This window comes from Thunnus thynnus, chromosome 23 (genome assembly GCF_963924715.1).
Source record: "Thunnus thynnus chromosome 23, fThuThy2.1, whole genome shotgun sequence".
NCBI classification, from domain to species: Eukaryota; Metazoa; Chordata; class Actinopteri; order Scombriformes; family Scombridae; genus Thunnus; species Thunnus thynnus.
Genome location: NC_089539.1, coordinates 700,752 through 715,479, shown reverse-complemented (window position 1 = coordinate 715,479; position 14,728 = coordinate 700,752). Strand labels below are relative to the sequence as shown.

Genomic DNA, 14,728 nt, shown 5'->3' with positions numbered 1-14,728 from the left:
AGGCTGGGAACACACAGCAGTGACTGCAGAGGGGCCGCTGCTACATTGATTGCACCTTCCACCAGTTTTCCATATGCTTTTAATCTGTGAAATGCTAAAGAGGCAATCAAAGCAATCTGCAGCCATGCTGTCAGAGCAGCGTCCATGTGTCAGTCTGGTGATTTCTCAGCCACCTCCACTGCATTAAGAAGGCCTGATCAATGGGTGGGAGAGCCAGACTTATATTGCACACAGACAGAGGTGGTGAGCTGCAGAAATCCTCCCTGCCAGCTGACCTCACAACACATCACACCTCAAATAACAACTCTGAAAATTAAATTAAATAATTTGTAATAAAAATGGAGAAAAATTAAAAAAAACTGCATTAATCAATTAGCATCAGAATTGGAGACAAAATTTTGGCAACTGAGCAAAAACACCACAGCATTGACCACTGAATGTCAGACTGAATTTATTAAACAAACAGATACCAAAGAAACAGCTAACACAAAAGGTCATACAAAATAATTGCAAATATATAGAACTGTCATTACTAAAATCACTAGGGCATGAAAGTTCATTCTTGATGAGTTTGCTCAGAGCAAACTCTATTTGCTGAAGAAGACTGTGAGAGGTTGTTTAAAGCCTCAGAAAAAGCTAGAAGGGTGATGCTGAGTTAAGATAATTTTGTCAGTCACTTCATTTTTGAGTGTGGTATAGGGCTGGGCGAGTAATCACATTTTATTTTCAATTACGATTTTGGCTTCCAACAATTATGAAAACAAGATAATCGAGATAAAAAAGATTATTGTGCTGCATTCTGTCTCGCAATGAGGCTCTCGTTTTTTCTTGTGTTATAAATCACAGCGCACCCCTTTCCTTTACAGCGGTGCGCTTTCACCCCTCCCTAAAAGCCCAAACTCACTCTCACTGGGAATCCACATATGAAGTGAGATGTGAGCGGCGTGTAAACGCATTTTAACTGTTTAATCCACACTGACTCCAACCTGCGTTCAGCGTTTCTGTCCACAAAAGCAGCTGTCTGTCAGCTGCAGCTCTTGGTGAGCTGAGAGGACAGTGGCTAGACAAACTGCCTTTACCAGGCTGACTGACAGCAGAAATTTACTGAACCAAAATAGTTTTCATGTTGGCTCCATGGGAAGAAATCAACAGTGTTTGTATTTATTGATTGATTGATTTTATTTCCCCGCCCACCGTAGCAAGTGAGGGGAATCTGCTTGTAGTGAAACAGGCAGCTCACAGATAGACTGGGAGCCTTGATCAATCAATGTAGATACTGTTAATAAGTTCAAAACACATATACAGTAGGATAATTGTGTGATTTAAACAGCTGTCTGTGCAGATTATGCTTCACTAAACGCGACAGGAACAGACTCGGAGCTTAAAAAAATGCGGGGGATCTCTGTGAGATGCATGTCACTCGCATGTGTGATTATGGATTATACATTTAAAAAAATGGAAGTGTGTCTGTTCTGTGAGACAATAAGTAATTGTGTTAAATAATCGTGATCTCAATATTGACCAAAATAGTGATTATGATTTTTGCCATAATCAGGCAGCCCTAGTGTGGTATTGATCAGTGTATATGCAATGTATTTCATATTGAGTCTGAACACAGTGTGAGCAGATTCAAAGCAATGAGAACACAAGAATATATCCAGATACAGATCACGTAGAAATGGAGTCAAACATTTTTATAAACGCAACACAAGTTAGGAAGTTTGGGAGTTGGGGTTAATAGCAAAATCAGGTGTATCTTTAAAGATGTTGAATGTCAGGACAAAAAAGCAATGATGAGCAGATTCAGTGAAGGAATACTGACACAAGAATCTTTATAACATTTAAAAACTCATGTCAGTACAGCACTTGTCACTTGCTGACATATAAAGCACATTTGTCCTCTGTTTGTCTTCCCCAGTCTGACAGGACAAGTCGTCTTAATAGTGATGCCTTAGTCATTCTTTCTTGCTAATGATGTAGCAGCTCTCCTCTGGCTGCTCCTAACACAAACTCTTAGAAGTTGGTCTACCTCAGTGCTATAGAAAGCTTCTCAGACTTTAATGGTTTCACATATTTGGGTTTGGCCAGACCTGAGGCTTTTGTAGGCTCTCATTAAGTTAATTGGCTGCACTCTGTCCATTCATTAGCAACATTTCCTTTGTTCCACAGCTTGCCTGGCTTCATTTTCACACATTTTTGCCTCATCACCACATTTTTACAATAAAGAGCCATTACACCCCTGGAAATGTAGGTGTTTCCGTCCATAATGCCACACTGTGATACCCAGATGTAGTCACTCATAAAGCAGGGCTGCTTTTGATACTTAGTGATGTGGATATTCCACTGTATAGAAGAAAATGTATTGATTAAAGGGTTAATTTGCTTTCATCCCTATTCCTTACACTGAGTAAGATCACTGTGTCAGGGACTCAAATATATCTGTGAAGGGCGTCATTTACATGGGGGGGGGGGGGGGGGGGGGGGGGGGGGGGGGACATGCTAAAATCCCAGTTTTGTCCATCCACTGCCAGTTTCAGTTACAGTTTTATTTCCTCACTAAAATCTCTCTAAACAGTGTCCTCTGACTGAGAGGAGCTTAGCAAAATGCACTTACACTCTAGTTTAGAAGGTAGCTTATACAAGCTTTATAAGCATCAACAAACACTTTGTGGTCTGTCAGGCCATGTACAGGCTGCCCTAACCATCTGATTGGTAATACTACTACTACTACTACTACTAATTATTATTATTATTATTATTATTATTATTATTATTATTATTATTATTATTATTATTATTATTATTATTATTATTATTTTATCATGTACATTTGACAAAGTATAATCCTAATATTCTCATAAAAAGATATAACTGAATCAAATAATTGTGAGTCAGTAAAATACAACATACAACATTATCTATGATCATGTAGAATTAATGAAAATGAGTGTGATAGTAAGTAGGATTACACATAAATGTAAATAGCTTTTAAAATGTTTTGGTTATATTGCTGTTTAGGTCTGAAAACAATTAGTCACTTACTTAATTAGTTGAGAAGAAAAAATCAGCAGCAATTGATTAATGATAAACATCCTCTGGTTCTTCAATGCAAGGATTTGCTGCTTTCTTAATTGTAATTGTTAATTAAATCTTTTGGGGTTTGGACTTTTTGTCTTACAGAGAAAGAAGAAAATCTGACGTCACTTTGGCTTCTGGGAACTTGTGATGAAACAACATGAATATTATGATTTCAGTCACTGTATTCCTAAAAAAAAAACTTGGACTTTGTCCCGTAATCAGAAGAACCTTTATTAAGTATCTCTTTATACACTTAACTGTGTTAAAGCTAAGGAAATGAATTAACAACGCTGACCTGGGAGTGTATGAGAATTAGATAGGTTGTACTTTCCACCAATTTCCTTGATGGAAAGAATACGCTACAATATTTATTAAAGATTTACTGTCGGGGAATAAATGTTGACCTTTTTTGACGGCAGATTGTTCACATATTTCCTCTGACATCTAGCTGATAGGATAATAAGAAAATGGAATGAATATGAAAAGATATTACTGCTGACAGCTTGTGAGGGTTGGGTTGGAGGCAGCGGTGGGAATATTTATAATATCCCTATCCATGTCAGTGTTTCAACAACATGTCAATCAGCCAGATTTCACCTGATGGGCCACATGTCAAGCCAACATCTTCTAGATGCAGATATGGAGGTGTAATAATATGTGTCAGCTCTGGCTGCTTAGGGAGAGTGGAATTGTTGAGCTCCCCATCAGATATTTGTCCAAAAATGACTTAATTTTACAAAATGAAACAAACCAGAGCAGCTGTTTGGACCCTCTTAAGCCACAAACCACAATAGGTAGCTGCTGGCTAATTTTTGTGCATGTTCTAACTTGAAGTTAGTATAATTTCTAAATTCTCAATCATACGTTATATTTTTCTGTGTCTCTTAAAGGTTCAAATGGCAGATAATATGATGCAAAGAAATTTGTGTCTATCTCCGCAGCTTCCACCTCAGTTTGCAGTTTAATGAGATGGCACATAGATGTTAAAAGCTCTGAAAGCACCCTATAATTGTTATGTTGTGCTTAGGAAAGCTTGGCTACCATTAACCTCCCAACACCACAATTCACTTCACACGTCTAGCAATTACCTCGCCAATAATGCCCGAGCTCACAAATGCATGTGTTCTGAATTTCCTGTAATTAAATTGGGCTTTTCACATGTAATCTGGAAATGCTAAGGGGTCAAACTGGGTGCCAGTTAATCGTGAGTGATTGAGTCTGAAGGAGGGTCACACATACTGGAGGGTCTGTTTCCACCCAGTGCTTAATTGTCCCGATGAAAGGGGTCACATTTCCTTGAGGAGAGGTCAAGAGTGGGGTACCTTTGTTTTGTTTCTCAAAAGCGCAGAAGGAATGTCATTTGATGGAAAAAAATTACAGGCCCTTGGTGACAATGTCATTTAGCTTGCACATGAAGTATAGCCTTTATGATTTGGGAGAAATCTATTAACCAAAGCTCTTAGTAGCCTTTTGTCATGTTCAATATCAAAATAAAGCAGCTGTACCACTGAAGAATTGAAACCAACTCAGAGTGATGAATACATTTAATCCCAGAGCATGCAGTTGAATTTCTGTATGTTGAGATATAAACTAGAAAGAGTTTATGAGGCTAAAACATTACTTTTATTCAAGTTTCACATGGTAAAAATCTTATTATTAACAAATCATTTTTGTCTCTAATTGAATTCTTAAAGATAAGTCTGGTGATATTCTATATTTGTTTAATTGTCACAAATGCCCCGTGCAGCTCTAAACCAACAATGAATTGATCTACTTACAAGTATTGTGTGTGTATCAAACCCTGATATATCATTCCTCTGTGTCATAAAACTCTATTGTCATCCAAAAACTATTAAAAACAAATCAGTGAACCACACTGATTCACTGAGTGAAATGTACCTTTATTACCATGGACACTCACACTAGTTTATTTTGACTCCATCCCACACATACTGTCCTGCTGCCAGAAATACTCATTGGAGCACCAAATGTGGATTAATCCACTGCTGAAAATAGTCCCCGACAAATGCACTGTTTCCCTCTGTTTTAATCATGTTTGATAAAAAAAATATCAGTGATCAGCTTTTTTAGGAAATAACTGAGCCTTAAAAAAAGAAAATGTATTTATGAGCTGTTTTTGAAGATTTACATCTTCTGGAGGAACCAATAAGCTTGGAGCTAAGTGCCACAGACAGAGTAGGAAGTCAGAAAGCATTAAAAGCCTTTATAGTATCCCTTTCTTAAAACAAGTTAACAAACCTGCCAGGGCACTGACAAGTACTGCACTACCATACTGATTTATTCTCTTTCAGTATTTTCCAAAACCGTGCTACTACAATTGTTCTTGACTTTAGTATGGCAACCTGTCAAATTATTGTTTGTTTCAAAATATATATACTTATTTTTCTAGAAACAAGACTGACATATTCTCACTGCACTGGCAGATTTTTTGCTTTTCTCTCACTTTTCTTGAATAATCAGGCCATCATTTTGTCTCCATGTAGGACACAACTCTAGTAGTTTCATTTTAACTAAAATGCCTCCAATTCAGTCGCCTGGACAGATTATTTTTTGGACTGTCCCCTCTTGTTGAGATTTGCTAAATTAGCTGTGAAGTGCAGTGACTCGTGGGGCTGTGCATGTTTGGTGCAGATAATTGCAGGGCTAGTGTGCCACAGCCTGGCACCCAGCTTGGTATTGCAGGTGGGTTGGCGTAGGGAAGTGCCTATCGAACTGCACATCTGGCCCCTGCGGGGGTCACAATCTATCATACACCCTCTTCAAAATAGACCCAAACACAGCACTGCCAAAAACCTGTGCTGAAAGCCTTTTTCTGCTTACTTGTGCTTGTTTTTTAAATAGTTATTTCTCATTTGTGGACAGAGAAACTGAGTAGATGTAGGGGATGAATTTAAGAGATAGTTTGATTTTGATGATATTTTCAAAAGATTTGCAGATGCTCTCACTGTAGATAAAACTAATGGTAGCAGTGCAGGACATGACAATGACCAATAGTTTATCTGTTCTCACAGTTTCAGACATATGATGCGGAATGGCAAGTGTTTTTCAACCTTTTCGAGAAGTTTCTGTAGGAGCTAATTAGGTAGCACTTTGTGGCTGCTCTTCAAGCTGACAGTTCAGGGGAATGTTCCTTTGTATGGTTGGCAGTCTCTCAGAAAGCAGGCCATAATTCATCATTAGGATATCAGAGTCCAGGTGCAGATGAGAACTGATAGAGCCGGCAGCCTGGCAAGTCGGGGCACTCAAGGAGGAAAATCTTATCCCAGGGACAATTCCCAGGTCATGACCGCAGTAATTGAAATAATTTTGCCCCAAGAGTTGTTTAATCACTGACAATCACACATGCAGGGGGGACTAAATTGAGGGACGCAAGAGTCTGATTACATCTGCCACCCTTAACTGTCTCCCCCGAAACACCACAGTTCACATCAGCACCTTGGATTTCTGCAGTCCCTGCTCTGTTGTCTTGCTACTGCTAAGATTTTCTTGAGATGAAGCTTTAACAGGCAAACCAGATGATCAAATATGAACTCAGAGTTGCATTATGTATGAGTATGATTTTTTTCTCCTTTCTATGGTCCATGGTTGCACAGCCAAACTTTAGCTTCTCCTCACTGTGATTAAATTCCAAGTGGGACACCAGCATGGCTCCAGCCAGGGTGGATCATCAAATGGACAAAGCACAATCCCATTAAAAAACCCTATGTTAAGATGCAACAAATCATTTGTCTGTTATTAACCCTGAGCCTGTAATTATGCAGATTGCCATAGATTTTCCCTGGGTGCCTGGAAGTGAGATCCAGGGGTTGTTCTCAGTGTGGCAGGCGGACGAGGGAACGGCCGTGCATTACTGAACTTGCCACATTCATCATGTTGACTGATGGCACAGGGAGTCGGTCCCTGGGTCCCGGTGGTTAATGTAGTGGGTAATTAACTGTCATTTGCCTAGTAATAGGCCGATGATCAATGGTTTGTGAGGAAACAAATTCTAATCCGGCAGCTGATGAATGCATGCCGAGGCTGGAGCAATTGAAGTAGTGGGAGGGATGGAAGAAATGGGGACTGGGGGGAGGGAAGAGGAAAGCAAACCGCTGATGGAATTTCAAACGGATACTGGAAGCACTGGTATCCCCCCAAATTAAATCGATTAACCCCAAAAAATTCATTTTTTGCCCTTGATAGTGCTGAACTACCTGGTCAGGTGAATGATGGAGGACTTGATTGATCCTCTTGGCCAAACCTTTGTAAAAAACAAATCTTTGTAGGAATTTTGTTTGTGTTGCTCATAGTGTTGAAAACCACATTTACACAGAACACCCTGAAAAGTTTTCATAGGTACAGGAAAACACAGGCCACAGGTCACAACATAAGTTTTTCAAAAGGTGTCAGCATTTTTCTTACCTGTGTCTGTAGTGCTGAGGACTGTCGTCATGTTGTTTTGTGTGTGGTATTTGTTTGAGGGGGGTGTAGTTAATGTTTTGAGATTGAAAATTGCTTTGCTTTGGAATCCTTTTATAATGTAATCCCTTACAATGAAATGATTGCTCCAAACACTGTTACAACCCACAGTGTTACTCCTGTGGTGTGATGATATACATACAAGTCTGCACTATTCGGCATTGGTTGAAAAAACACAAAAACATACCTTTTCTAATTTTTCACAACCATACTTACAAAAAATCAGTGTTCTCCTACAAAGTAAAGTAAAAGGATATGGCTGGCAATTTTTTCTACTTTTTTTTTTTGTCAACAAATCGCATGTGCAGAGCCAAACCAATAATGAATTGATCCTATGTATCAACGGATCCACTGTGCTCTCCCACTCATGAGCAGTGCCTTACACATACCTACTCTAAGGAGACTAAAAATGTGAACACTGTTATTAGTCTTTGGAGCCGTTTCAAAACTAACTCTCCAATCAGATTTAGTCAAAGGGGAGACATAAGTTTTACAAGAGAAATTACAACTCCCATGATTTATAAATGTATAAATGTATCTCAGCAAAGCACTGTTTTTTAAGCTGAGTATATCACCTAAATATTTCATCTTTAAAACATAAAAAATTCTGCAAAATACAATGAAAGTTAAATGTATTGGCATGCTTTGACAAATGTAATATTAGGTATAGAAGGAAAGTAGTTATTTGGCTTAAACACCAAATTGTCCTTACTCGGTGAGTGTATCAGGGTACAGTAACAGGTGTGCAGGTAGGCAGTAACATAAAAACAATGCACTATAGAGGGTTAAGCACCTGCAGGCTACATTGAGTTGCTGGTAAATGGCAACTACAACCAAAGCTTTGCAACAGGACCTTCAATACACCTTTATTGGAATAATAACTGAAATTGATATGAATGAAAATTAATCTCTAAACATTTTATCCTGCCTAATCATGGCCTGGTTCTGCTTTTTTTTTTTTTTAATCTTAGCCAAAGGTGAATTAACTCTTCTACATCGCTGATTGTGCTGTGATCAGAACTGCCACAAAGTCTCAGCAGTACTGCAGCACCTTTCTGTCTGACATGATTTACTTACTCTTTAAAGCTGCTTTTTGTTCCATTTTTCAGCAGCAGCATGTTATAATAAATATACTATATATATATATATATATATATATATATATATATATATATATATATATATATAATGTTATTATAACATAAAATTGCATAAATCTTCTGAGAGGCAGCTTTGGAAAATCACTTTACCATCAGACATGTCATGTTTGTCTTTGTACAGTATCTGTGGCTCTGTGTATATATTCCAAAATAATATAATGTAATTTCTTCTTACACTCCACTAATCACCGGGGGGGGAGTTGGATTTTGGATTTAGGCTGACAAAGCTGAGAAAAAGCATTGGCATGACACCACTCCTGCATTCTCCACAGGGGATGGGGGCCTGCAGACTCAGATTGGGTTTTGGGGTCCACTGGGCTAAAGCCTTGTGGAATAATTTAATTGGTGTCTGTTTTTCTCTCATCAAATAGGTATCACTGAGCCATACCAGGCTGTAATGCACAGTGAATGTCTTTTGACTGAAACAAGGTATTGGACACTGACTGCTGCTATTCTCTTTCAAATTCAGATTTGACCAAAGCATGAATTTTAATCTCATGTTGTATCTTCAACCTCTTTAAATATACATGCTATCTTGTCAGCCATGGATATAAAGTGTATGTCAAGCCCACTATTATACTTATGTTATTCTGTTTTCTTTTTTTTCAGCGGTCCCACAGTTAACAGCCTTCTTTATATAGCAGACAGCTGTATGTTTGTCAGCCTCAGAGAGATGCATTAGAAATTTATATATTTATTACCAATTATAATCCATATAGTCCCAGGCCCTGGGCCTTGCACAAAAGGCCTCTAAAGTGTCATCCTCTGATTGTGTTGGAGCCTGTGCCTTTGAATTCATTACAAGCAAACCACGCTTAATTTGCCTCCTCCCCTGAGAACCATTAGTGTTTGTGGCATCAAACTGGCAGAGCGGCGAAAGACGAGTGGCAGGTACGCTCCATCCATCCCCCCCCCCCACAGGGTGAGGGTTTGAAGAGTGTTTGCCACACAAGTTCCCAGCAAGCTCGACTGGCTAGATGTTTGCTGGCACTGCCACAGATTTAGTCTGGGAAAATCTCTGAAGACTATTATCAGCCACTACATTAAACTCAGCTTGTCAGAGACACTAAAAATATAGCTTGATTTGAAGAGCTGATGTATGTATTGTTCCCATAAGCCAACACAGGTTGGGAGGTGGTTTTTAATCATTTAAAGCAGTGGTTAAAGTAGCACAGGAAGGTACGGGATGAATTATGCAGCAAACAAGTGGATGAGAAGCAGCCAGGAGTTTGGATGTTCTGTTTGGGAACCCTGGGGGTCTTTGGGATTTTTCAGTGAGTGAAACAACTTTTCAGGGTTTTATCTTGTTGAGGGGGTCTTTTACATGGATTCCATTTCCTTAGTAGGAAAAAATCAATGCATGTATTGGCTGAAAAATATTCTCGAAAATACCATCTCTTTTTTAGTCCAATAACTCAGCTTGAAATGGTAGAATGTTGGTGTCCACTACAGGTTTGTATTTCTGGGGGCAATAACATTGCATAAAACAACTATCCTCTATCTATCTATCTTTTGAGCTATGTGGTGCACTATGACATTTTCTTTAACTTGACAATTTTGCCATAGAGTATGACTAAATATATATATTATAATGGTGTAACGGAATATAGTTGATCCGTGATCCATACGGTTCATCCATATGGTTCAGTGAACTGCGGATCAATTGCAAAATTTAATGTTTCATTGGAGACAAAGTAAACAAACTGCTCTAAGTACAAGTCATGGACAGACAGCATGTCACTAACAGGGATTTTGAAAAGCAACAACCAAACCAGCATCTAATGAGTCCGAAGTGACATATTCAGGTATGTTTACATGCTGTTTAATGTGCTGCAGCTGAGCAGCTAGCTATCGAGCTGCTAACTACCGTTAGCGGTGCACTTTTCCCCAGTGAATGTTTGTTTGGTGGCTTGTTCAAGATGATAAGCTGCAGGACAAGACTTGTTCATGTTTGTAAGTTATCATTAAGTTTTGATGATGTGCACACAGGCTATTTTTTCATTCACTACCGTGTTTAAAGGTAGAAGGTATCATGCCTCATATTGCATTTTAATTTAACAATTGAGTATTAAATATTTTATATATTTTAAGATTTTATTTAAACATTAGACGTCTTGAATGTTGTTTTCATTTAAGACCATGGGCAAAAGTTCCTTGCCTTAAGTGTTTTACAGAATAATGAAGAGCAAAGTTATATTTTTCTTCCCTCTTTTTTCTCTCAGATGTAAAGTTGTTTTTTTAAATGTATGGGCTTCCGCAGTGTGCAAAGCTTTAAGTAAGTTGTTGGTGGTCTTATTCTGGCTTTTTAGTTTGACACCTAACCTCAACAGTATCAATCAGTTTCTGAGGAAAGTAGTGGTGTTGATTCAAGTGGTAGACACACGCACTAACAAACACTGTATGGTCACAGATACAAGGACTTTTACCTAGGATTTCTCAGAACATAGTAGTGTGACAGTCCCTTTCAACATTGCAGGCCACCTTAAATTTGCAAGAGATGAGAGAAGAGCGTGGACAGACACAGTGAACAGTGAAACAGAACACCGTTTTGATTCAAGCTGACAGGCAGAAAGCTTAAAACATTGCTTTTTTACACGAATACCTTCCATCATTTATAATCCAGAGCCTTGAGTGCATGCTATCTGAAAATGATTCAGGTTACTGAAAGACAAGGACACTCGCCCCTGCACAGTGAGAGGCGGCACTGTGACTCTGTCGAAAGCTGCCATACAAAGTGCCTCTGTTATGCTCAAACACTCATGCTCATTATCTCACACTAAATCTATCATTTCTTTTTCTTTTTCTGAGGATTTTTTAGATCAATTACTCTGCTTTGTAAGAAGATCATCATCATTTCATCTATTTCATGTGAAGGCCTTCCGGCAATGCACATTTGTACAGAAAAGAGAAAGGACAAGAGATAACACAGATATATCTAAATTTAGATGGCTCAAAGGAAAAGGCATAATTCTTTTAATTAAGTCAGCACTAATCTATTGAATTGGCCCTCTTTGTTTTCACCCACCTACCATGTTACAAGAGATATCCTTCATTGTCTCAAGGTGTGTTGACAGTGGCCCTTAATTCTGTAGGTATTCATGAGGGCACAATCTATCTGCTTCCTTTGCCTCTGGGAAACATACTTTCTGAAGGTTAATAAACAACCCTGCATATCCCAAGCCCTGAGATCATTTATCAGATTGCGATCTCTTACAGACTCTGAGAGTGGCATGCTGTTTTATCATTTTAACAACGACGGCTAAAAGTGCCTCAAGAAGTCTGCCTAATAGGTTATTTTGTTATATGATTTCGTTATCAGATTTTTTTTCTCCCTTGCTAGCCTGGTCTAGGTCGCTGTGTAGTAACAGCCCTGAATCCCTAATGAATACTCGCATTAATGTCCCTGGAGCAGGCGAAGAAATAATAGGATCCTCCCTGGGCAGTATTGCTAGCCATGTCCCATCTATTTCCATGGCACAAGCTGCAGCCCTGCTATTTTTTACTGCGCTACTCTGGCCCGGCCCTGTCCAACCTATTTTTGTGACTGATTCAGAGACCCTATCTGTCTCAACAGCTCATGTTAGTGTGTTTACCACAATCCCTTTGACAGCTGTCACTCTCATTTTCAGAGCCACCAAGAAGCAACATAAGCAGTTGTAGTCCTGTAATTCTGTTTTGTGTATTTCTGCTAACCAGGGGAATCAAGGGTGGGATATAGTTGTGGGTGGAGTCAAACATGTTCAAAAGGTCAAATGTGCTGTGCTCATACCCTTCAGTTCACAAAATATGGACACAAAAAATAATAATATAAATACTGTATGTTCTATTCATTGTGACATGGCATCTTGAAAAAGTGTTTAACTGTTGTTTATTTTCTCCAAAATATTAAGAACAAAAGGAACTAAAAAGGTTACCTTGATCATTTTCATTGGTTTTATTTAAAACTAAGGGACTAACAAATCTCTCTTTGGTTTGAAGCTTTCATCAAAGCATGTATGACAGCAGTGTCATCAGAGCATGTATGACAGCAGTGAGCTTTCTTATTAAATGACATGCAATGAGTCAGTGGGAAAACAATTACACCTGTACCCTGTAACAAGATCCACAAAACCAGCAAAAGTAAATAAATAAATACATAAGTAAAATACAGATTTGATTTATTAAAATAAAAAAAAAGAGTAAGGAAAAAAAAATACTATTTTACCGGGTTATCAGGTTGGGGGGTTGTTGTTTTTTCATCTGTGATGGTGTTAATGGTGGAGTATTTTTCTGAAGGTTGTATGTATGATATTAAGAAATATATGTCAAGAAAATGAAAAAAATGGCTTTGTAATTTTGTATATGGTTTTGTAATTTTGTATATGTGTGAGAATACAGGAGCCGTCCTTTAACACTATCCTTTAACACTTACGGAAAAACCTGTGTATGCTTGATTGAGTCAGATGAGAAATTCATCACTGTAGACAGGTAAGTCTTGGAGGTGTTTAGCCCAGCTTAGCACAAAGACTGAAAGTAATGGGAAACTGCTAGCTTAGCACCTCCACAGCTGTTTTAATTATACACTTACGGTTCTTGGTTGTCACAATTATTTTTCCTCACAGGTTCAAGTCAGGCTATGCAGTCCCCCTGTATTTCACCTCCCAGACTTACTGTTTTGTACTGGATACTAACATGCAGTATGCTTTGAATCCTGAGACTTGGGGAAAATATTTACATTATATATCTTTTTTCTTGTGTGTGTGTGTGTGTGTGTGTGTGTGTGTCTGTGTGTGTGTGTCTGTGTGTGTGTATGTGGGTGGCTCAGGTTGTTTGGTGTAACAGGGAACTGCGCAGCCTGCAGCAAGCTAATTCCAGCCTTTGAGATGGTCATGAGGGCCAAGGAGAACGTCTACCACCTGGACTGTTTCGCATGCCAGCTCTGCAATCAGAGGTTAGTAAGTAAACCACACTCCTGCTCCTCTCCCATACCTGCATCCAGTCAAATTACCATTTAGGGAATCAATGCAGAATGGTAAACCCAAGTGCTGCTAATAGTTGAAGAAAGATCCCACATCAGAGATCTATCACTCTTAACCAGTAACCAGGGCCTCAGGGACACCTGCTGGACCTAGCACAGTGATTATGATCCAGGACTACTACTGTATAGTGTCAGCCTAGAGCCGCAGGTGCAGCTCCTGCAAAATCACAGTAGTGTTTGATGGACCATCTGAAAAAGCGCTGCTGCTGGTTTGAACATGGGCCTCTGCTGTGGTGGTGAAAGTTAAGGCCCGAGTCTCCTTCAAATTAACTAGTTCATATGATATTTTATCATACCATGTCCAAAAGCAATAGTGTCTATTCCTCTTCTGAATGGCCACATTCAAAGGCGGAAAAAAAGCCTGTCCTCATAGCTTCCTCCCAGCTGCATCCCGCTGCCTCCTCATGTCACTCTAAGAATTCTGGGTCTCTTGCGTCTGTCTCTACAGTTTTGATATGAATAGTCATACAAATGGAGATGGAGAGCATGCTTTTGGACGGTCTCTCCTTGATGGAATACATATGAAAAATGACAGAATTAACTGTGTGAATAGTCTAACATGGTCTGTTTCATAAAATTGTCAGGCTTTTTGAGGTTTTTTTGAAGGTTACAAGAAGCACTATCAAACAGAAAAGTGTAGGGGAACATCACACATCATCAGGAAGATTACATGTTGGCTGGGCTCCTGTGTCTCTCTCACTTTCTTTCCCAACCTTGGCTTTGTTGCAGATGTCCGCATGCAGACACACACACACACACACACACACACACACACAAATCAGACACACTGCGCATGCTAAAGGCAAAGGACCTGGTTACGCACAATTAGCACTTGGTTATTGTCTTGCCACTTCAGCCGGCTGCACCAGACAGCCTCCTCTAATGGAAGAAGTCAGCTAATCTTCATCAGCCAGGCCCAGGCAGGCCAACTCTGCTCTCCTACATTAAAACCCATTTAAGCGCGAGCAAATCTTTCTTTTTACATTAGGGCAGC

The 14,728-nt window shown here is 39.1% G+C and overlaps 1 protein-coding gene across 3 annotated transcripts in view; it reads left to right on the top strand.

Annotated features, from left to right (window-relative positions):
- Positions 1-14,728, top strand: part of lmo3 (LIM domain only 3) — a 51,794-nt gene that overhangs the window by 25,288 nt on the left and 11,778 nt on the right. For all 3 annotated transcript variants that reach the window (XM_067582064.1, XM_067582065.1, XM_067582066.1), the window contains exon 3: positions 13,522-13,647. In XM_067582064.1, the coding sequence (XP_067438165.1) occupies positions 13,522-13,647 (126 nt within the window). The remainder of the gene's footprint in view (positions 1-13,521; positions 13,648-14,728) is intronic.